This window comes from Fragaria vesca, linkage group LG2 (assembly GCF_000184155.1).
Source record: "Fragaria vesca subsp. vesca linkage group LG2, FraVesHawaii_1.0, whole genome shotgun sequence".
NCBI classification, from domain to species: domain Eukaryota; kingdom Viridiplantae; phylum Streptophyta; class Magnoliopsida; order Rosales; family Rosaceae; genus Fragaria; species Fragaria vesca.
The window spans coordinates 23,385,041-23,406,030 of record NC_020492.1 but is presented as its reverse complement, the minus strand read 5'-3'; the positions used below and the strand labels follow the sequence as shown (position 1 = coordinate 23,406,030).

Genomic DNA, 20,990 nt, shown 5'->3' with positions numbered 1-20,990 from the left:
GTTGTTCTAATTAAGCTGGAATTCACATTCACAAAACATGATAAATTATCTTTGTCACAGCTTTAGAACAAAGAAATTGTCATGTGGTTCCACAATGATACATGACTTGTATGACATGACTCACATGAAATATAAATATGTATTTCAAATATGAAATGCTTGATAATTAAACCTATGGAAGGGACAGGATTAAAACTAATTGCATCAAGTAATTGCCACCTAATGAATACCTGTTATTATAAGTGTCAAAATAATGGTACTTATTTAGTAAAATATATTTCATACGCATAATTTGTATAATAATTGCTGGAAAGATCTTCGAAACCGTACTCTTAGGGTTTCATGTTATTGAATAGCTAGCTACATCATATATAATGAATATAGATCTATGATTCAATCTCAATATATTGCTAATAGTGCAATATGTCACTTCCTAATGTACTTAATTAGAGAATCTTCCAAGCATATGGCATGTCCTTGTGACTGTATACTGTAACATCGTGAACATAGTTGAGTGGATGTGGCCTAACAAATTGCTATACATGGAGCTCAGCTATTTGCCAAGTGGATTTTTATTTTAACGTTTATTATCATTATTGTCAACTAAATTTAAAGAAAAGATATGTTCATAGTTTAAACTGTGCAGGCCATAATGTGTGTGAGGCAACGGGAATGGGGGAAGGTACAGTATAACTACTGGTGAGCTTCCATCACAACAAATTGCAAGTCGAGGGTTTTGGCAGTGATTAGTAGTTGAAATGAGAGATGGTCAGTGTCATTAAGCATGTGAATCAATAATGAATTTTGTTTTCATTCAAATATGATACTTGTTTGAGGTTATATACAATTATGATTTTTCTATTAATTTTTTAATTAAATTTTGATTTTTTAATATGAACGGCCTAAATGTTACGAGAAGACGTCGATATTTTCCGCCTCTATTATACTTGCTAATCTAGTATCCAATTTCGTATATTCTTTAGGGAGTCTCTCCCTTCTCTCATTTCCTCATGGCTCTCAAGACCGTACCTAAGCAAATATGAGATTGGTACAAGAAAGGAGGTGGGTTAATTTTTCTTTTTGAGGTAAATGGAGATAGTTACTAAAAAAAGCAAAAAATTAAACATTAAATTTAATTTGTTAAATCTGGATAATATCTTGGGTACCCTAGTATCTTTTCACCAAAAACAAGTCTGGGTAACTTATTTACAAGCAGGATCATCTAAAAAATAATAATTCCAAATCCGAATAGCCTGAGAGGAAATCTTGAGGAACTGAGCGTGAGCAAGAGAGGGAGGTAATGGATGGAGGACTTGCATCCGATAATGGATGCATCAGAAGCCGTGATCGCATCAGTAGTCCTCAGTCTTGGATCATTGGACTTCTGATTAACTCGTTCGGCAATCGGCATCCTTGGACTAACAGAGAGGGAGGGCTATGGTGCTCTACTACAGAGCAACTACGATTCTCTTTCAGGTTTGGGTCTAGATGAGGTAATTTCTTTTTACTGCGGTTCATTTTTCTTTGCTGTTTTTCAAATTCACTAACATAAATCACGAAAGAGATGTGTGACGTGTCATTGCGGTGCGGCCATTTCTATATAAAACAGGATCCAATAGGACCATTTTTCATCCCCTCCTCATCTCTCTGCCCAAAGCAAAATCCATTTTGGCATTGCTAACAGCTCGTTTACGAGTGTTGGGAGTATAACAAACACATTGGTCCATTTCACGCTTAGGGTCTCCCTATCTCTCTTCTTCAAGCTCTTTCCTGTTTGAATCAAACCATATATTGGTCATCCATTTCAGGCCTCAAGTTCCTCTGATGGAGAACATTCAAGAACAACCACAACAACAACAAGAGGGTGTTATGAAATCTTCAAGATTCAAGCGTGTCTGTGTTTTCTGTGGTAGCAGTCCTGGAAAGAACCCAAGTTACCAGCTTGCTGCTGTAGAACTTGGAAAGCAGCTGGTATTACTCTTACTCTCACTTCATCCCACTCTTCATTTGTAAAGCTTCCATCTGTTTTTTTTGCAAAGCTTCCATCTTTATTTGCAAAGCTTCAATGTGCAAAGCTTCCATCTTTAGCTCCCCCTCTTCATTTTCTATGAAGCCCAACATGTGAAAATCAAGATTTATGTGTCATTCATGAAGCTTGTTAGGTTTACTTTCTAGGATTCACTTATCCGGTTACACCTAAAAGCATTTTCACTTGTAACCCCAAAAAGAAATCATCTTTCACTTGTAACACCAAAAAGACAGCATCTTTCACAGAGGTATTGTTGGTATGAAAACTCACTAGTTCAATGGATAAGTCATCTCTGTCTTTGAGTAGTTCAAACATTTTATGATTCTGAAGCCAAATCCAACTAGTAGTACTAAGTTTTGGATCACGGTCTGGTTAAAGACCTGTTTATCAGCTGCTTGTTGTTTTGAACTTTTGATTGAGTGGATGAATGGATGATGAATAATGGAGTAAAGTAAGAGAATGATTGAAAATTGGTCAGAAAGAATTATTGAATAAAGTGGCGTGATTATAGTGTTCTTTGATGTTGGATTTTTATATGTAATTATATATAATGTTTGAACCAAACACGTAAGGTATCTGATATAAAAGAGGTTTTACAGGTTGAAAGAAACATTGACTTGGTTTATGGAGGAGGGAGCATTGGTTTGATGGGGCAGGTCTCAAAAGCTGTATATGATGGTGGTCGGCACGTGTTAGGGTAACTCATACACTTCCTAGTGCTCTATTTCAAGCTCAAATCAATCAGCAAGATTTGTTTATTAATCTCTTTTTGTTTCACTGTGCAGAGTAATGCCCCTAACTCTCATGCCAAGAGAGGTACTTGAAATGTCTTACTTTCTTTTACAGTGTTACTAGGTACTAATAAACTCAAAGTTTCTCAAACTCATATAGTTCATTGTGTAATGTAATCTCAGATCACTGGAGATCCTGTGGGAGAAGTAAGAGCTGTATCTGGTATGCACCAGCGCAAAGCGGAAATGGCTCGTCAAGCCGATGCCTTTGTTGCCTTGCCAGGTACCCACTTTCCCTCACTAATAGTAACAAGCACCTTATCCATCGAAAAGTAGGCATGTCGAAACAAGCATTTTCCGGTTAAGCTAATTCCCATTATGTGTGTGTTCCTTGTTGTTTAACTGCAGGAGGCTATGGTACCTTAGAAGAACTCTTGGAAGTGATCGCTTGGGCTCAGTTGGGAATTCATCATAAACCAGTAAGTTGCAGTCTTTAGTTACAGACAGGAAATCATTTAACTTTGTATGTGCTTGATATTATTACCACTGTAATAATTAGGGGCAACTAAAAGTAAATTTTCTGTTGCAGGTGGGGTTGTTAAATGTAGATGGGTACTACAACTTTCTCCTGACCTTCATAGACAATTCTGTGAATGAAGGTTTCATTGACCCTTCAGCTAGGCACATTATTGTGTCTGCCCCGACTGCGCATGAACTTATGTGCAAACTTGAGGTACATTATATCCCCCTCTTTACATGGTATAATGATGATCGATGAGATCTTAGCCGTCGATTAATCGGTGATGTGTTTGAACAGGAATATACTCCCAAGCATTCTGGGCTGAGTTGGGAGAAGGAGCAACTGGAATACACTGCAAAGTCAGACATTGCTCGTTGACAAAGAAGAGGAAGATCCGACCATTCCTCATCAAGTTGAAGTTGAATTGTAAACATAATACACGGCAATGCCAATGTCGTGGAGGATTTATAACCCTAGATTACAGCAGGTTTCTCTAAACTACACTAAACCAGTCAACTCTTGTAGATCAGATGCGAGCTCCATTAGACTAAGTAGTAGTAGTGCCTACCTATACAGTTGTTTTAATTAGCTGTGAATCATGCTTCATTTGAATTTCGTTTTTATTAATTTCCCCCTTTGTTTAGTTTGTCAATTTAGAATCTGACCTGGATCACTACGGCAGTGATTTCATTTACTAGTTCCTCGTGTCGGTGATTCATCATCTTGTATATTTAAGCAAAACTTATTCCGTGTAGTTGATGGGCTGTTGCAAGTTGTTTTGCACAAGAACTGACTGATAGTGATGGACAGATTCTAAGTACACAAACAAGAAAAACAAGGTTAATAGTTACCAAAGGGGCTGCTTAATAGTTAACAAGTATCTTAATGAGCAGTAAAAGACTGACAGAGACTACGTCGTTCATAACAATCGTTTCAAGTTGGCAAGAGACGACTTCTGTAAGCTGAACATCATTTCATTCAAACACGAGTTTTATGTTACAGAAATGTAGAGGGTTGTGAAATCCACACCCATGAAAATGCGAGATATAATTCAGTTGATCCAACACTTTAGAGGGATTAGGACTTTGGACTTGGAGTGGTGACTAAGAATGGATCATTAACGTATACAAAAGGACAAGTGCACGTCCTGGACCGTACAACTTACAGACTGCCATTGGAGGTTGGCAATGTGCAAAAGGAATGAGGAAGAAAAAGTCGATGGCGGAAACAGTGAGGTGACCCCCCTGGTATTGACGGTGCTAATTGGCCACCGGAGGAGGTTGAAGATGCTCGTGGGTTCGACCCCCACGTGGGCATCGCATTTTGATTGAGACCTGAGTATCCCCATGGTTGTTGGCTTTGCTTGACCTCTTTTGTGTGGTTACTGGTTATGTCTAAATCTGGATAAGCACAACCCAGCTTTCATGTGACTCCTTCCTATTTGCGATCCCTGTCTTTTTGCGATAATGCACTGCTGCTCTAGTCACCCGTCACCTTCATCTCTGACTCGCCAACTCTCTCTCTACTTGACCTTTTCCTCACGCAAAAACTAGGAATCTAAACTGACCAGAAGCTGAGAACTGATTAGACCGACGACATTAGCTAAATGAGTCGTCTAAGTTACATTTTCATTAAGTTACGAAGGAGTTTCGCATCATTCGTTTTCCGTAGAGTTATGATGGGAAAGTGATTTTAGAAATGTCTCGAATGCGCGATGTTATTTAGTTTAGTAGAATAACCTCATTTTTTGAAAGTGAGAGATTTGAGTTTGACTCACAACAAATTAGTTGTGATATTTGAGTTGTTTATTCAATTAGAAATATATCTTGAATGGACCGTATAACGTGAAACGTAAAGAGAGATGGTAGGTGACTATGCAAGAAAGCACAATGATGTTAGCAAGGAGTAAAAATCGATAATTTCTGCGATATTTCGTCGAAATTTTTGATTTTCTCACCCAACGATATATCTTTACTCTCCCAAGTATTTCTTGTCCGAAACTCCCAATATTTTCCGATATTTTACTAAATTTCCCGATATTTCCCGTTATTTCCTGATATTCTTCATAATACACTGAAGACTCTACACAGAGAGACGATAAAGATAATGAAAGTGATTTTAGAAATGTCTCGAATGCGCGATGTTATTTAGTCTAGTGGAATAGCCTCATTTTTTGAAAGTGAGAGATTTGAGTTCGACTCACAACAAACTAGTTGTGACATTTGAGTTGTTTATCCAATCAGAAATATGTCTTGAATGGACCGTATAACGTGAAACGTAAAGAGAGATGGTATGTGACTATGCAAGAAAGCACAATGATGTTAGCAAGGAGTAAAAAATCGATAATTTCTGCGATATTTCACCGAAATTTTTGATTTTCTCACCCAACGATATATCTTTACTCTCCAAAGCATTTCTCATCCGAAACTCCCAATATTTTCCGATATTTTACTAAATTTCCCGATATTTCCCGTTATTTCTTGATATTCTTCACAATACACTGAAGACTTTACACAGAGAGACGATAAAGATAGTGAAAAGTTTGTACCTCATAGGTCTTCTACTTGGTTTTAAAGTACTCATGTAATTTTATATGAAATGTATCATATGTGAAATAAACGGTTCAGCACTAACTTTTTCACCTTAATTTACTATAACTCCCTATAGATCAATGTTTATTCAAGGTTTTTATTTCAAATATAGTACATAATATAGAAAACAAACATCTCTTAAAGTTTGGTTTAAAATTTCCTTGTTTTTCTACAAATTACCGTTAATTTTCTCATTTTTTTACTACAATCCATATTTCCCCGAAATTTCCATCGAAATCTCCATATTTTAGACGGTCGAAATTTCCATAACCACCAAAATTTTCTTTTTTGAATGTTAGTTCTACCTATCAGAAAAGCTGGTTGTGATCCTCCCCCATGGTGTCCAGTGCTGCAGTGCACGTATGTTTATGTTGTGAATTTCATTCAGTATTAAGAAAATAAGAAGTATGTTTCATCTTCTCTCAGTATTACAGGTTAGTGAGGTCACTGAGTTGATTAGTGTTCTCAATATCAAAATCATTCGCAACATGGATGAGTAGAATGAGGATCAAGTTTTTTATTTTTCTCAAAAAAAAACCCCATGTTGAACTTTCAAGGGCTCGCCCAGAGCAAATGTTTCGTACCTCTGACAATTACAGAAAATAGGTAACCCAGAAATACAAAAAATTATATCTGAGGGAAGACCCCAAAGCAGAAATAAAGCCTTCACTTTGTAAAGCAAAACTACTACAGCACTAAATCTTCTATCGAAACATACAGGTTGGGCACACAGGTTCATCAGTATATAATACAAACGTGTTTTGAATAGAAGTGTTACATAGCAGGATAGGAGGTGAGTGATTCAAGTACAGAAGAGGTGGTGACCAAACTTGATAGGAGGCCAACTAAGACGGCACTATTATATGTGCTAGGCTCCCCTTGCCTGGCATTGTCACGGATGTCATGGTAAGTTTCATTTAGGAATGGCCCCCCTACAAGTGCTCCAGTAGCTACATTAGGATTGGGGTCACTTGATTTAAAGTACTTGAAGCCGTCACTGCAGCTAGGCTTTGCATCAGCTGGGATTGAAGCTCCTCTATGGTGGACGTATTTTGGATAATTATCCCCATACCCAACAAGATAGCTCATTTTCATAGGATTGTTTCCCAAGACGTACTCAATCTACAGAAAGTAGAGAGACATTAGGATGGACTGACAGTTTCTGAATCATTTAAGGCTGTTGGTAGCTAACATCTATTACTATTGAATCGATGGAACATATTGCAAGGAAAATTAACCTGAGAGCATACCTGAGATATAGCAAATTTCCGAATATCTGCTGGCTTAAACGAATCTCCATTGCAAGTTAGTTTGGCTGTCTTAGAGGTGAGCATATAGTCACTGTAAACAACAGCCAAGAATGAAGAAGCAACGGGATGCTGCAGAGCATTCCATTCACTGATCCATATCAGGCCATCTGCATTGTGGAGATCAGGATGGTAAATGAAAGAGAACGAGAGATACCAGAAACAACCGAACAATTCAACTCAAAATCATCCACAAGTGTTTTCAACTTCGGACATTGGACATGCACTTGATAAAGTTGGAAATGTTTGAAATCATAATGTTCAGATACATATGCATGAATATCCATGTAATAAGACAGTCGAGAAGCATACCCTTCGTTCGGCTGGTAGTGGCAGTTGGAGACTTTGGCAGGAGGCCGCACATAACAGCCTCAGCTGTGCTCTTGTACTTTTGAAGCACTGAATTGTCTTTGTTTCCACCAAAGAAGGTCAACCTGGATAGCAAAACCTGCACGAAATTGCAAAATTGCTCATATAATTCAGCAAAGAATTTCACTAGAAGCAATGACAATGTATCTTGCAAATGGGAAATAGGGATTCTAAACAGTTCAGGAAGAACAACACATTGTCAACTCAAACCCTGATTCCGTTAGAATGGTACAAACAAACAAGGAGGAGTATTGATACCTGTGCTCCTGCAAGCTTGCTGTCCCAACTGAACCATGATGGCTTACCAAAACCAGCAAACTCTACTCCATCTCCTGTCACGAAGTCGAGGTAAGTATTATCCCCAGTTGCATGATAAAGCCACCCGGCTGCCCACAGAAGCTCATCTCCATAACCTGTCGAATTGTAAAATTTCTGAACATCGGGGATGCTCTTACTGTAAGACCCTCTATTTTCATTGGCAAAAGTAAACAACTTCTTGGCATGGTCGAGAAGAGTATCCGAATACGTGGGATTGCTCTTCTTAAACACCAGAGATGCCGAAGCCATAGCAGCAGCTGTTTCAGCTGCAACCTCAGTCCCCGGGGCAGTTGTGTTCACCTGGATGACTGGCCTATCCCCGGTCATGTCTTCAGGCCTATTCCAACACTCATGGTCCGCTTTAGGGTCACCCACCTGCCCACATAATCCAGATTCAGTAACTTAACACACATTCTATAAACATCATACCTTCTAATCAAACTAGTTCTGTATCTTCTAACTTAACACACATTCTATAAACATCATCATATCCTCTAATGGAATCCAAACTACTTGGAAGCGCAAGTAGCACAAACAAACCTGAATGTAGAGCACATTGTCATCAGGATGAGCCTTGACAAGATAGTCAGTGATCCACTTAAGCGAATCTTGCGCCTTCTCCAACTGATCCACCTTATCCATATGGTCACCATACTCCAAAATCGACCAAGACAAAACCGTAGCAGTGAACGCCATCGGAAAACCAAACTTCATGTGGTCTCCTGCGTCGTACATTCCCTTCGACAAGTCCACTTTCACATCCTCCCCGTCTTTCAACCCCGAATCGCCTCTCCACGAAATCTTGTTATTCACCAACTTCCCAGCTACATTACACAAATCATCAAATAATTAAACTACATTGAAAATAAATCTACGATTGCGAAATAGATGACAATGTGTTATAGTGTGAGTACATTTTTGGATGTCGAAGAACTGCATAGCGGTTTTGAGGGCGTCGGAGTATTTGTCGACGACGGCGCCGGGCGGGCCCATAGTCGGAACCTCATTGTCTTTATCGTTCTGCTTCTTTTTTATCATGACGAGAGCGACGGCGCCGGCGATGACGGCGAGGACGACGAAGACGATGAACCAGCTCAGCCATTTGCAGCCCTTGGAGTCCTGTTTGGCTCCCATTTCGATAGAGCTAAAACGACCACCGACAGAACACAAGGCACTTTGGAGATCTAACGCACTAAGGAAAAAAGAAACCGAGGTTTTAGAGGGAACTGAGGTTTTTATTGGCGGTAAAAAAAGAGGAACCAGATCGGAGACACTTCCCCCGACAGCGAGACGAGGTTTCTTTTTCTTTGGTTGTGTTGGAATGACGGAAATGCCCTTTGGCAGGCTGGCAATTGAGAGGTTGAGATGCCTAGATCGGCGGGTGACCGAGTCAACTGAGGTGAGCCGTAGATTTGGAGGAGTTGAATGTGACACGAATGATATGGACCGTTGAAGGGGGCACCGACAGAAGGGTGAAAAAAATCTACTGTGGAGGTTTGGTTGGAGAAAGACGTGGTTGTTGGGTTCAATAAGGTGAGAGCATATGTCAGCCCCGTCTAACGTGGGACCTATTTCTGGTAAATTGTTGGCTTGTTGCTATTGAAGATCCAGTTTCGGTTAGAGTGTTGTGTCAGATACATTTTGTATGTATAAAGAATTATCTCTAGATAACATACTTCTAATATTCGTACAATACATGAATTTTTATATTCCGTATTCTTATTTTAAAGACATTTTTTAGTTTTTACATATAACGTATGTTTAAACTTAAAATTTTATATTTGGTATAGTGACATAATCTTCTGCAATTTTGTTTTTTATATTGTGAGTACGTATGAGCTAGGTTGTGAGTTTCGACTCACGAAAATTCTAATTTTAACTTTTGAGTTGTGTATCGGTTATTTTAAAATTTCATATATGATTTTGTATTTTTTATTTTTTGTCTGTTCGGATTTTACACATTGATTTTATTACTCTTATTGACGTGTGAGTCGAATTTACGATTTCCCTTAACTTGACCAACATGATACAATGTTTTACAACTATAGCAAATGCTAGATTGTAAAATGCAATCTCTTTTGGTTTCCAATTCTAGATGCAAGTTTAGTGCTTTAGTCTTTAGGTGCCTCCTATGAATCTATGATTGTATAATTAAGAATTGTTTTAATGAGAAAACACCGTTTCGAAAATGAAAACGTATACGAAGAAAACTGAAAATATGAGTCGTAAAAGACTGCTCAAGAAACCGCGGCTTTCCAGCAAAACCGTTCGTTTAATTGTAAACGCATCAAGCATCACACACACCCGTTTGATCGGTTATCACTACACCCAAGTTATTTTCACTCTCTTCCACTGTGTGTGTTGTGTTTCCGGAAATCTTCTACTACAGTGTTGCTGGATCTTGTGCTTGAAAGTTCAAATCATTCACATGGTTTCTAGTTAGACAGCTGAGATTCGATCATCAAGAACCGCTTTTGATTCTGATCAGGTATTTTCTTCCCTCAAGTCTTCTACTTTTGAACTCCGATCATGTAAATCAATGGCAATGCACCTTTTTATTGCTCAAAGAAACAAACAAACAATTTCTTTTCTGTTTCAAGATTTCATTTTCAAGGGGTTTAAGTTAGCAAGTTTGTATTGATTGTCAAAAGTTTTAGTTTAGATTTTTTTACTGAGTTAATTAAGTATATTGTGATATGAATTTGAGTCCTGAAGCTGAAGTTGCTGTTGAATCTGAATAGGGTGGTTTATCAAATCCAATGGTTGAGAGTGTGTCAGATCAAGAACAATCAAGAGCCAAATGGACTACATTTTCCACTAAGATATTTGCGGATTTGCTGGTTGAGCAAATCCGCAAAGGAAATAGGGGTAGTGGTGCTTTTACAAAGTTAGCTTGGAAGATTATAAGAGATGAGTTCAATAAGCAGACTGGTCTCAATTTTGATAAGCAGCAATTGAAGAACCACCTTGATGTCCTCAGGAAGAGGTATAATTCGGTGAAGGCGATTCTTGATCACACTGGTTTTAGTTGGGATGTTGCTCAGTATATGGTGCTGGCTGAAGATGATGTATGGCAAGAGTACATTGAGGTAGAGTTTCTAGATGCTTCTGACTTCAATGTTTGTTTTATTGATTCTATGAGGCTTCTAAGTTAGCATGATATGTGCAGGCACATCCTGAGGCTGACATTATCAGAAAAAGGGGCTGTGATATATATGAACAGCTTTGCTTTATATTCTCATCAGATTCTGGAATCAATGAGAAACATGCCATTTCTATTTCAGGAACAGCGTCGCATCAGGTACTTAATTGTGTTTGTTTCATGGGTTTTAGAAAGTCTCACATTACATCCTTCACTTTGCTTGACCAAGTAGAGTTAGTGTTGCAGATGAATGATGAGCAATCCAGGGCTAAGTGGAGTATGCCGCTTGAGAAGGTATTTGCGGATTTGATGCTTGAGCAGGTTGCTCAAGGGAATAGGTCGAACAATGCTTTTAGTAATAAAGCATGGAAGTATATACACCATGAGTTTAATAGGCAAACAGGTTTAAATTACGATAAGCAGCAGTTGAAGAATCATCATGGTGTCTTGAGAAGGTCTTACCATAGTGTTAAGTCACTGCTTGATCAGGATGGCTTTAGTTGGGACAAGTCCCGGTGCATGGTGATTGCTGCGAGTGATGTGTGGGCAAATTATATTGAGGTTAGATTCTCTCCATTTAACTCATACTTTCATTCACTGTTTCTTCCATTTGCATAATATGATTCTAAAGTATTTGTTTAACAGAAGCATCCTGAAATTGAGTCAGTAAGAGTCAAAGGCTGCCCACTTTTCGAACAGTTGGACAGCATATTTTCCGAGCCAGGCAGTGCTGGAAATTGTGGAGTGCCTCAAGTCCCTCAAACACAAATAGCTGTTTTCCAGGTAGCTTTCTGATGTCATTCATTTTTATTGGTGGCTTGGTGACATGAAATTTCCATGTTTACCCACTTTGCTTCTTTCAATATATTTTAGATGGATACTCTTCCCAGTGAAGATCAATCCAAGCAAGATCAATCAAGAGCAAAGTGGACTGTGGCTCTGGATAGAATACTCATAAACTTGTTGATGGAGCAAACTCGACAGAATAAGATGTCTAATAAGAAGGCATGGAAACATATACAAAATGAATTCAATCACAGAACTGGTTTAAAATTTGATGGGGAACAGTTGAGGAATCACCAAAATGTTCTTAGAAGGGTGTATAATAACATAAAGACAGTTCTTGATCAAGGCAGTTTTAGTTGGGATGAGTCTCGGCATGTGGTTGTGGCTGATGATGAAGTGTGGGAGAAGTACATTATGGTAAGTCCCCTATATCTGCAAGTTTATCTGTACCACATTGGCACATTATTGCTGCAGTGATAATACTATTGTTGGGTTCTACTTGCAGGCACATCCCGAGGCTGAAACAGTCAGGAACAAGGACTGCCCGATTTTTAAAGAGTTATGCATATTATTTTCTGATCCAAGATCAGAGGGAAGACACGTTCAATCAAGTCATGTTGTGAAGTTGGATCAACAAAAAGTGGAAATGGATGGCACTCCTGAAACTGCAAGTGATTCTGCTGAACCTGCAGTAGACGAGGCATCATCACGCTTATCCGAGGAAGTGAATATGTCTAGTGGAAGAAACAAGCGCCATAGTTTGTTACAACCGCTTATAAGCTCAACTCGCCAGAGGAGGCGAGTGTGTAAGGAAACTAGTCAGACTGGCATCAACGACGTCTCCCAACATGAGGAGGGAAACAAGACAGTAGCTGCAGCATTAGTAGCAGCACAGAGTGGTGACCGATTCTCGATATCTAGTTGCATTGAAGTGTTGAATGAGATGGTAGGGGTGGATCAAGAGGTTTATCTAGCTGCTTTGGATTTGTTCCAGGATCCAGATCGCAGAGAAACATTTATATGCATCAAAAGTGATATCAAATTGGCATGGCTCAAGGCCAAGTGTAAATCTCTTGTGTAAAATTGTTGAACTTCCCACTGTAGTTTTGTATCCATGTTGTATTATAGCCAATCTATAAAACAAAATGTTCACTTAAATTTACCTATACTAGCTCAACTTCTTACATACGATACGAAATTGCTGTTCATATGAAGCGAACCCATGACCTCTCTCTATGTGCTTTACATTTCAGTCGAAACGCTGCGTTTTGTTAGACGCCCGAAGTCCACCAATAATATCCCGCCACGTTGCCGCGACTAAAGCATAAACCCTCCACATTTTCTCCAAAACGAAAAAGAGAGAGTGGTAAAAAAACAGAGGCTTTACTCTTTCCGGCGATTCTCGGCGACATCTCGACTCCGGTAAACCTCTCATCTTTCACTATTTGCTTCCCTCCTCATTATCATAATCTTCATTTGCAGTCTTACCCTTATTTTGCTTTTCTCTTTTTCTTTGTTCAAATGGTTTTATCGTCCCCTGAATGATTCTCTAATTGCTTAGTGTTATATATGTATTCTGATTGATCTGAATGTCTTGTTTTTATGGTTTTATTGATTATAGAAAATTGGGTTTGTATTCTTTAGGCGGGATTGTTTGTTTTTCGTTTAGGGTTTTAATTTGCAGCCATTTTGGATTGAATATGGGACCAAATTACAGATCAAGAGATAGCAAAGGTTTAATCTTTAGCTCAAAAGGCATGTAATTTCACTAATCTTGGTGCTGAATGTGATATTCTATGTTACAGTGATGAATTTCTGTTCTTGTTTAGTTAACAAATACATTTTGTAATATGTGGAATAGTGTTGATTCAATGCAATGTTTGAATTGTGTTTGCAGATAGATTTGTAGTTGTAGATGGATAATGAAGGTGGTGTTCAACCGAAGCAAGAACGTTCGAGGACGAGGTGGACACCAGCCCTTGACAAGACATTTGCAGAGTTGGTTATTAAGCAGATTCAGTTGGGGAACAGGCCAAACAATGTTTTCGATAAGAAAACATGGAATATTATCCGCGATGAGTTTAACAGGCTAACGGATCTCAACTTCAACAACAATCAGTTGAGGAAGCACCTGGACGTTCTAAGGACACGCTTCTACAGTCTGAAGTCGGCTTATGATCAACCTAATGACTATGCTTTGGAAGATCCGTGTTGTATCGAGTTTGATCATCTATGGGCAGACCTAGGGGTACAATTCGTTTCTTCTGGAGGTTATCATTTGTTGGGGTCACTTTTCTATTTTGTTGCATTTATATGTTGAGTTCTTGATCCATTTCTTCTCGCAGGCACAGCAGCCGAGGGCTGAAACTTCTAAAGTAAAGGATTGTCCCATATATGATCAGCTGTGCACAATATTCACAGACTCAGCAGCTGATGGGAAATACGCTCAATCTAGTCATTATGAAGGGTTAGACAAGTCGGCAGGAACGGACAATGTAGGTTTCAGTTCCTGTCCTCTCAGTGAAGCCCCTCACTCTGAAAATACACCATCCTCAAGACCTGTGCAAGGAAATTTGTTATTTGCAGAAAAGGTTACCAAGCTTGTAGTAGAGAGGAAAAGGAAGCGTACATCTGATGCACAGGCTTCTGAGAGTCAAAGCAGAAGAGATCAAGAAACATGTGATACTATGGCAAAAGCCCTACAAGATATGATTGCAGCCTCAAAGCTGAGGACAGCCGCAACAATGCCTAGAGATGACAAGTTTAGCATAAGTAATTGTATAAGAGCATTGGACGAGATAAAAGACGTTGACGAACAGCGTTACTTTGCTGCAGTTGACCTGTTTGATAACCCTAATTTAAGGGAGACATTCATCTCTCTAAAAGGTGATCATATACGGTTGACGTGGTTGCAAGGGAAGTGCAGTAAAACTGCCTACAGTTAGGTTAGGGCTAGAACTTTTAGAATTTTTTGTCAGTACAGAACTGATCTTGGTGGCAACAGTTTCTTTTAGAATTATAGTCCACTAACTTGTTCATAATATGGCTTTATTCAGGAGAAGAAATAGTCAGACTACTTTGTTCATATATCTTTTCTTCATTGGCTTGCCTATGATTATATTTGTAACTTGAACCACCTGAATAAATGTATCAAGGTCAAGCCTGTATCGCTTTCTCAGCAAGATCATGAGGGACTGGAAAAATCGAGGGACTAGAACCAGTAGAGGCTGCTGTGGAAATTGAGGGACTAGAAGCAGAGGCTGCTGTGCCCTTTGAAGATGAAACTCTCAGCATGTTTGTGCCTTGTATCTCATAAAGTTCTATATAAACTGGTCCTTCAATGTTGGATTCAACCATTATTTTTAGGGATGTAAAATCCACACTCCTCAAATTGTATTGATAATTTTCTAGTCATTCTTTGTTTTTCACGAGTGTTTAATCTGAAATAAATAGCGGAATAATATAGCAAATATCCAAGAGATTGTACAGAGTGTGCAACTGAAAAGCGAACATGAAACTTTACTACATAATCTGATAAACTTCCATTAGAGAACTTAACAGATAGTAACATCATACAACATGCTATCATCCCAATCAAATGTGGAGATTATAGAGTATGGTATTGTTGCTGGTGCTTCTTCTTGAGAGTTAAGTTACAGTTGCACCACCAAGGAAAAGAAAAGAAATCCAATATGTCCTCCTAACTTTCTTCAATGCCAGTCCAGAGTACCTCCTCTTCTGTGTCTGCTACACATAGTACAAGTTACTTCGCTGTAGACAGATAGATCAAGTGAAAGTCCATTGAGTAATCGAATAACCAGAAAATGTAGAACACTGGATAGAAACCTAAATGGAAAACACTTGCCTGCATATAAAACAAGTAGAACTGCTACTTTCAAAGATATGGTTATTCATACAGTTCTGTAGAAGTCCAGCATTTCTTCTTCCACTGGGTGGGTCTTGCCTACTATGACAAGGCAATGGAGAGGTGCACCAAAATCAACTGATTCCAGTTGCTTCATTGTACCAGCAACTATCTTCTGATCCTCACTTCCTAGCCGAGCAAACCCAACACACATGGTGTCTTCACCATATGCTGCAAGGTAATCAAAAAATCATATTACAGCGACTGGCAGTTGTCTCAAGTTGTATACAAGCCAGAAAGGAGAGAACCTCTATGCCTTACCATTTTCTCCTTGGTTTTGCTCGACCTCCAAAAGCTGTTCAATTGCAGTGTTTACTGACATATATCTAGGTGGTTCATACTGCTTCTTTCCTCTGAAAAATTCAAGGGAGGCAGAGAAACAATATTTAGTCTATGCAATGTCTCAAGCACACAAGAACTAGAAAAAGAAAACACCAGAGTGAACTCTTTGATGATGAAATGAAAGAGAAGCCGATCAATCATTTAGATACATACCTGCATAAGGATTCCAGGGTGGGTTCTTTCACTCGTATATCTACAATTAAAGGTAAATGAGTTTATTAGTAATATAAGCATCAGTTAGGCAACACTTCCAATCAGAAAGTTTCTAGAACCAAACCTAACAGGCAGAGAGTATGTAGTCCAAGCCCACGATTTTTCTGAATCTTCTCATAAAAACTATCAGGTCTCCATGTATCCGTAAAGAACGGTATCGAAACTGTCTCTCCATAGTGGTAGAGCTGTAAGCCACAGACTCCCACCGCATTCATAACCGATGCATTGTGCACCACTTTGACATCAATCCCCAACTTCTTAGCTCGAACTACTAGATCAGTGTGAGTTGTAGCTCTGCATTCCGACATCAACTTAAGTAAGCCAAATCTCAATTTTCCAAAATTTAAACTAAATGGGCATTATTTCAATCCTAATTCACACATTCTACTTCAAACTTCAAATAACAAATTAAACTAACTAAATAGAACAAAGGGTTACAAAGCAATGTTAGATTACTACATACCCAAAAGGATCCCCAACAACAAGGAAAGCCACGTCAGAATCAGCAGCTGCACTTAAAATTTCATCAGCCTTTTCCTCCACGGTTTCTCTATCAGCAAGTATCACCGGTTTTCCGTACAACTTTTCCTGCAATCATTCTTTCTTTCTTCAAAAACCAAACTCTTCACAAAACAAATAAATACCCAAAAACACGAAAGCGGGGATTTACCAGAGTGGAAAGACCATCGGAGGAGAGACCAAAAGAGAGAAGAGAAGTGTAGGCTTCGATGAAAATCTTGTCAGATTTCTGAACTGCTTCTAAACCTCTCAAAGTGATGTCTTTCTCGTTCCCCAATCCAAGTCCAACTATGTACAACATCTTCTTGGGTGTGTTTTTCGATTAGAAGTTGCAAGTGTGTAAAACCCTACTTGTCAAAACCAGTTGCCACCTCACTGGCCGAGTTCTGAACACGAGGACGGCGGTTTAGAGTGTTTGATTACACGCGTGGGTTGGTTGGGTTGGGTTATTAAATTTCTGATGAACCCTGTTTGATGGAGGCCCATTAACGTTAGTTTCCTATTTCTTATCGGAAAAAGGGTTTCCTTATTATTTTGGCCTGATGTCACTTCTTAAATTTCAATTTCTATTTCTATTTCCATTTCCATTTCCTATAGGATTAGGAATTCGTATCGGATTAGGATTAGGAACAGGATAGTGGGATTAGTATAAATACACCTACCACACATTCTTCAAATAAAACTCGTAAACACTTTGATATTCAAAACCACAAGTTCATACTCTCCTAGAATAGCTCATATTCTATAATGGCTCAACTCAATCTAGCCATAGTTGGACATGTCGACTCAGGCAAATCGACTCTCTCTGGTAGACTGCTTCATCTATTGGGACGGATATCCAAAAAGGAAATGCACAAAAATGAGAAAGAGGCAAAGTCACAGGGGAAGGGGTCCTTTGCCTATGCTAGGGCGCTGGACGAGAGCACAGAAGAAAGAGAAAGAGGTATAACTATGAGTGTTGCTGTTGCATATTTTGACTCCAAAAACTACAAGGTTGTTATGCTGGACTCCCCTGGGCATAAAGACTTTGTTCCGAACATGATCTCCGGCGCAACACAAGCTGATGCTGCAATACTTGTTGTTGATGGTTCGAATGGTGCATTTGAAGCTGGTATGAAGGGAGGACAGACTAAGGAGCATGCACAGATCATCAAAAGCTTCGGTGTTAAGCAGATTATAGTTGCTGTAAATAAGATGGATGTTGTTGGTTACTCAAAGGATAGATTTGATGAAATAAAACACACACTAGGAACATTTCTCTTGCGTTCCTGTCGTTTTGAGGAGTCCTCGGTGTGTTGGGTTCCATTGAGTGCCATGGATAATCAGAACTTGGTGTCAGCTCCTTGTGATGAACGTTTGTTGTCTTGGTATAGCGGACCTTGCTTGTTGGATGCCATTGATTCATTTCAACCTCCTACGAGAGAGTCTGAGAAGTCACTGCTCATGCCTATATGTGATGTCATTAAATCGTCTAGAGGGCAGGTTTCTGCTTGTGGTAAACTGCAGGCTGGAACTCTTCAAAATGGACTTAAGGTTCGTGTTATGCCTTCTGGAGAATTGGGAACTGTCCGGTCTTTAGAACGTGATGGCTCTCAGTCATGTTCGACTGCTACAGCTGGTGATAATGTGGCTGTTACTCTACAAGGGATTGATGTTCATCATGTGAGGGCAGGAGGTGTGCTCTGTGACCCTGATGTTCCAGTTGCATTTGCGAGACATTTGGAATTGAATGTGCAACTTTTGGACGGGGCACAGCCTATGTTGGCTGGCTCTCAGCTGGAGTTTCACATACATCATGCAAAGGAGGCAGCAAGAGTCGTGAAAATAGCAGGATTACTTGATCCGAAGACTCTTAAAGTGGCGAAAAGGTCTCCTCGATGTCTTCTTGCAAAGCAGGTAGCTGTTGTAGAAGTACTACTGCAAGGGCCAGTTTGTGTGGCAGAGTACTCTAAATGTAGATCTCTAGGGAGTGTATCTTTGAGAGCATTAGGGAATACTGTGGCCCTCGGCAAGGTAACGCGAGTAATCGAGGAGCAGAAGTAGTTTGGAGCAGGGTTACCAACTGTTTTGGGGTTTAGGCCAGTTTTGGCTGAGTAGTAGTTTGATTTGGGTTTTATACTTCCATTGTTGTATGTACATTCTGTTCATCCTTTCAGTTAAGCTGTTCATCCTTTTCACTATTTTCAAGTTCAGTACATAGCCAATACTCAAAGTAATATAGTCTGCTCTATTAACACTAAGCACCGGTCTTTCATTTTCCTCAACATATATAACAAAACAAACTATATTCTTTTAGTTTTATGTTATATTCATAAACACTAGTCTGAGAAGGAGAAGAAGGATAAGAGAACAGGTTAAGACTGTTCCATAATATGTGGGTTTGGAAGAAGGCATGAAAACAATTGGACAAATGTAGTAAAGGTGTGTACAAAAAAAACCAAAAAACTGAACATTTCTTGACCTTAACTCCTCTTTTAAGTTAAGCAGCCCTCTGACACGAAGAGAGTCGAATAATCCAGCTACTTGTTCCCGCAGATAGACTTCAGTCATCGTCTTTAAATTCTCTGTTCAAAACAAAGCACAAATTAACATCCTGTCAATTCAACACTTCTTCGATCTTTCAATCCCTTCAAGTACTGTAATGTGTTCTTCTCCAATCAACCAAATGCGCATATTAGTTGCCATCTCGTAAGAACTCTAGGCATAAAACCTACTTGCATATATCTTCAATACATTTCTAGTTGCTGCAAAAGATGATGACATTTCCCAATACATACCTTCGATCAAGGTATCGAGGTTGAATCCCAGAACCTTGACATGTGGTGCATGTAAATGATCCGACCCCTTCACAGTTGATGCATTTAGACACTTCTTTTTCATCCCCACCAAGCTCTACCGTGACCGCGCCACTTCCAGTGCAAAATCGGCATCTCTCTGGGACAAGAAGGGTCATCCACTTTCAGCAAAATAACCAAACTTTAAACAGCACGAGCATAAACATGAATATGAAAGGTCTACATATGAACATGAATGCTTCTAGTTCTGCTTCCAACTGGTTTTACTTGCAAACTAATAGTCTATGGCTCTTGCTTGTATCATATCAAACTACATACCATTGATAAAAACAAAGCTGTAATATTGCTAAATTACTAGTCACTTACGTGCGCCAGTTCCGTTGCAAGGGAAGCAGGGTTGAGTGTTGTCTCGCTTTGACTGCATTAACATTATCTCCTCAATAAGATCATACTAGCACAACTACAGAGCTTATAAGAGAAAGAGAGAACTAACAGCATTGTCGATTTGGGATTCGTAGAAAACCGGAATGCCAATTCCAACTGCAACACTCACCAGCCCTACTGATATTGCCACTACCTGATCACATTTTGAAGCATATTTAATACTAATTTGACACAAATTAACCAACACAATGACAAAACAAGCTCTGAGAAAACCAAGGCTGATGAAGATTGTGAAAGAAGAATAACCGTGTTTTGATCAAGATCAACAGCTCTGATGCATGGATAGGACTTGGGCGAGCGTTGAGCCAAGTTGTGGGAAAGACAAGGAGAGGAAGAAGAACGGTTGAGAGGGCAACATAGGAAAGGAGAATGTAGACGAGGGAGTGAGGGCGCTATTGACATTTCCACAGGTGAAAGCTCAGACGACTGGAACTCCTTCCTCCTACCCAGAAGAGAAATGTAGGAGGAGCATTTTAGTGAAGAAGAAGAATATGGATATGTTTGGTGGGGTTGGCAGTATCAACAACCAGACAGTTTGATAGAGATGATGAGCTTTCTCTCCCTCATCACAACCTCGGTCTTCTGCGTCTGCCACGTACATTCCTTGGTTTGGGCCTTGTTATATTTTGAAGTGATGATTCAGATGGGCTTAATATATTCATCAGCCCAATTAAATCTTGATTTAGATAGAGTGCAAGCCCAAAAGAATTGATCGTCATTGTTGGAAGATTATTTATGGGTGATTTGAACAATATAATTAATTAATGGAAAATGTAACGGATTGAATAACAACTAGGTCATTTAATTGTGAAACGTGTCTTTGAGTTAAATCAGTCAGCTCAGCTATTCGTTTATAGTGAAAACTTTAGAATTTCTGCATGGGTTCTCCTCATATATACTTTTTTGAAAAATATATCATCTCACATTTGATAAAATGCTAACTATTTAGGTTTTCTCCA

General features: G+C 39.2%; 7 protein-coding genes across 8 annotated transcripts; 4 read left to right on the top strand and 3 right to left on the bottom strand.

Annotated features, from left to right (window-relative positions):
* Nucleotides 1–1,290: 1,290 nt before the first annotated feature.
* On the top strand, nucleotides 1,291–4,069 carry LOC101311348 (probable cytokinin riboside 5'-monophosphate phosphoribohydrolase LOGL6-like). 2 transcript variants are annotated; one of them, XM_004291327.1, is made up of 7 exons: nucleotides 1,657–1,971; nucleotides 2,629–2,726; nucleotides 2,815–2,845; nucleotides 2,944–3,043; nucleotides 3,169–3,239; nucleotides 3,350–3,493; nucleotides 3,578–4,069. In XM_004291327.1, the coding sequence occupies exons 1-7, from the start codon at nucleotides 1,825–1,827 to the stop codon at nucleotides 3,656–3,658; spliced, it is 672 nt and encodes a 223-aa protein (XP_004291375.1). In that variant the 5' UTR covers nucleotides 1,657–1,824; the 3' UTR covers nucleotides 3,659–4,069. The 2 variants fall into 2 exon arrangements, with proteins under 2 accessions (XP_004291376.1, XP_004291375.1); XM_004291328.1 differs by lacking the exon at nucleotides 3,578–4,069 and adding an exon at nucleotides 1,291–1,476 and having other exon boundaries at nucleotides 1,809–1,971; nucleotides 2,944–3,519.
* A 2,293-nt stretch (nucleotides 4,070–6,362) lies between these two features.
* On the bottom strand, nucleotides 6,363–9,069 carry LOC101311067 (endoglucanase 10-like). The gene is made up of 6 exons (XM_004291326.1): nucleotides 8,780–9,069; nucleotides 8,406–8,689; nucleotides 7,806–8,240; nucleotides 7,491–7,626; nucleotides 7,122–7,288; nucleotides 6,363–6,993 (listed from the first exon to the last, which is right to left on the bottom strand). The coding sequence occupies exons 1-6, from the start codon at nucleotides 8,997–8,999 to the stop codon at nucleotides 6,646–6,648; spliced, it is 1,590 nt and encodes a 529-aa protein (XP_004291374.1). The 5' UTR covers nucleotides 9,000–9,069; the 3' UTR covers nucleotides 6,363–6,645.
* Nucleotides 9,070–10,293: 1,224 nt separating this feature from the next.
* Nucleotides 10,294–12,893, top strand: LOC101310774. The gene is made up of 7 exons (XM_004291325.1): nucleotides 10,294–10,353; nucleotides 10,607–10,954; nucleotides 11,035–11,166; nucleotides 11,254–11,568; nucleotides 11,653–11,790; nucleotides 11,881–12,210; nucleotides 12,299–12,893. The coding sequence occupies exons 2-7, from the start codon at nucleotides 10,625–10,627 to the stop codon at nucleotides 12,872–12,874; spliced, it is 1,821 nt and encodes a 606-aa protein (XP_004291373.1). The 5' UTR covers nucleotides 10,294–10,353; nucleotides 10,607–10,624; the 3' UTR covers nucleotides 12,875–12,893.
* A 253-nt stretch (nucleotides 12,894–13,146) lies between these two features.
* Nucleotides 13,147–14,882, top strand: LOC101310487. Its single transcript, XM_004291324.1, has 3 exons — nucleotides 13,147–13,215; nucleotides 13,691–14,041; nucleotides 14,139–14,882. Exons 2-3 carry the CDS (start codon nucleotides 13,709–13,711, stop codon nucleotides 14,736–14,738), a joined length of 933 nt encoding a protein of 310 aa, XP_004291372.1. The 5' UTR covers nucleotides 13,147–13,215; nucleotides 13,691–13,708; the 3' UTR covers nucleotides 14,739–14,882.
* Nucleotides 14,883–15,300: 418 nt separating this feature from the next.
* Nucleotides 15,301–17,215, bottom strand: LOC101310189 (probable diphthine synthase-like). Its single transcript, XM_004291323.1, has 7 exons — nucleotides 16,944–17,215; nucleotides 16,737–16,861; nucleotides 16,338–16,567; nucleotides 16,214–16,253; nucleotides 15,980–16,071; nucleotides 15,659–15,889; nucleotides 15,301–15,564 (listed from the first exon to the last, which is right to left on the bottom strand). Exons 1-6 carry the CDS (start codon nucleotides 17,091–17,093, stop codon nucleotides 15,705–15,707), a joined length of 822 nt encoding a protein of 273 aa, XP_004291371.1. The 5' UTR covers nucleotides 17,094–17,215; the 3' UTR covers nucleotides 15,301–15,564; nucleotides 15,659–15,704.
* A 324-nt stretch (nucleotides 17,216–17,539) lies between these two features.
* On the top strand, nucleotides 17,540–18,835 carry LOC101311543 (HBS1-like protein-like). The gene has a single exon (XM_004292907.1). The coding sequence runs from the start codon at nucleotides 17,540–17,542 to the stop codon at nucleotides 18,833–18,835; it is 1,296 nt and encodes a 431-aa protein (XP_004292955.1).
* Nucleotides 18,836–19,149: 314 nt separating this feature from the next.
* On the bottom strand, nucleotides 19,150–20,523 carry LOC101309900 (protein disulfide-isomerase LQY1-like). The gene is made up of 5 exons (XM_004291322.1): nucleotides 20,278–20,523; nucleotides 20,081–20,164; nucleotides 19,954–20,005; nucleotides 19,570–19,726; nucleotides 19,150–19,356 (listed from the first exon to the last, which is right to left on the bottom strand). Exons 1-5 carry the CDS (start codon nucleotides 20,431–20,433, stop codon nucleotides 19,335–19,337), a joined length of 471 nt encoding a protein of 156 aa, XP_004291370.1. The 5' UTR covers nucleotides 20,434–20,523; the 3' UTR covers nucleotides 19,150–19,334.
* Nucleotides 20,524–20,990: the final 467 nt, after the last annotated feature.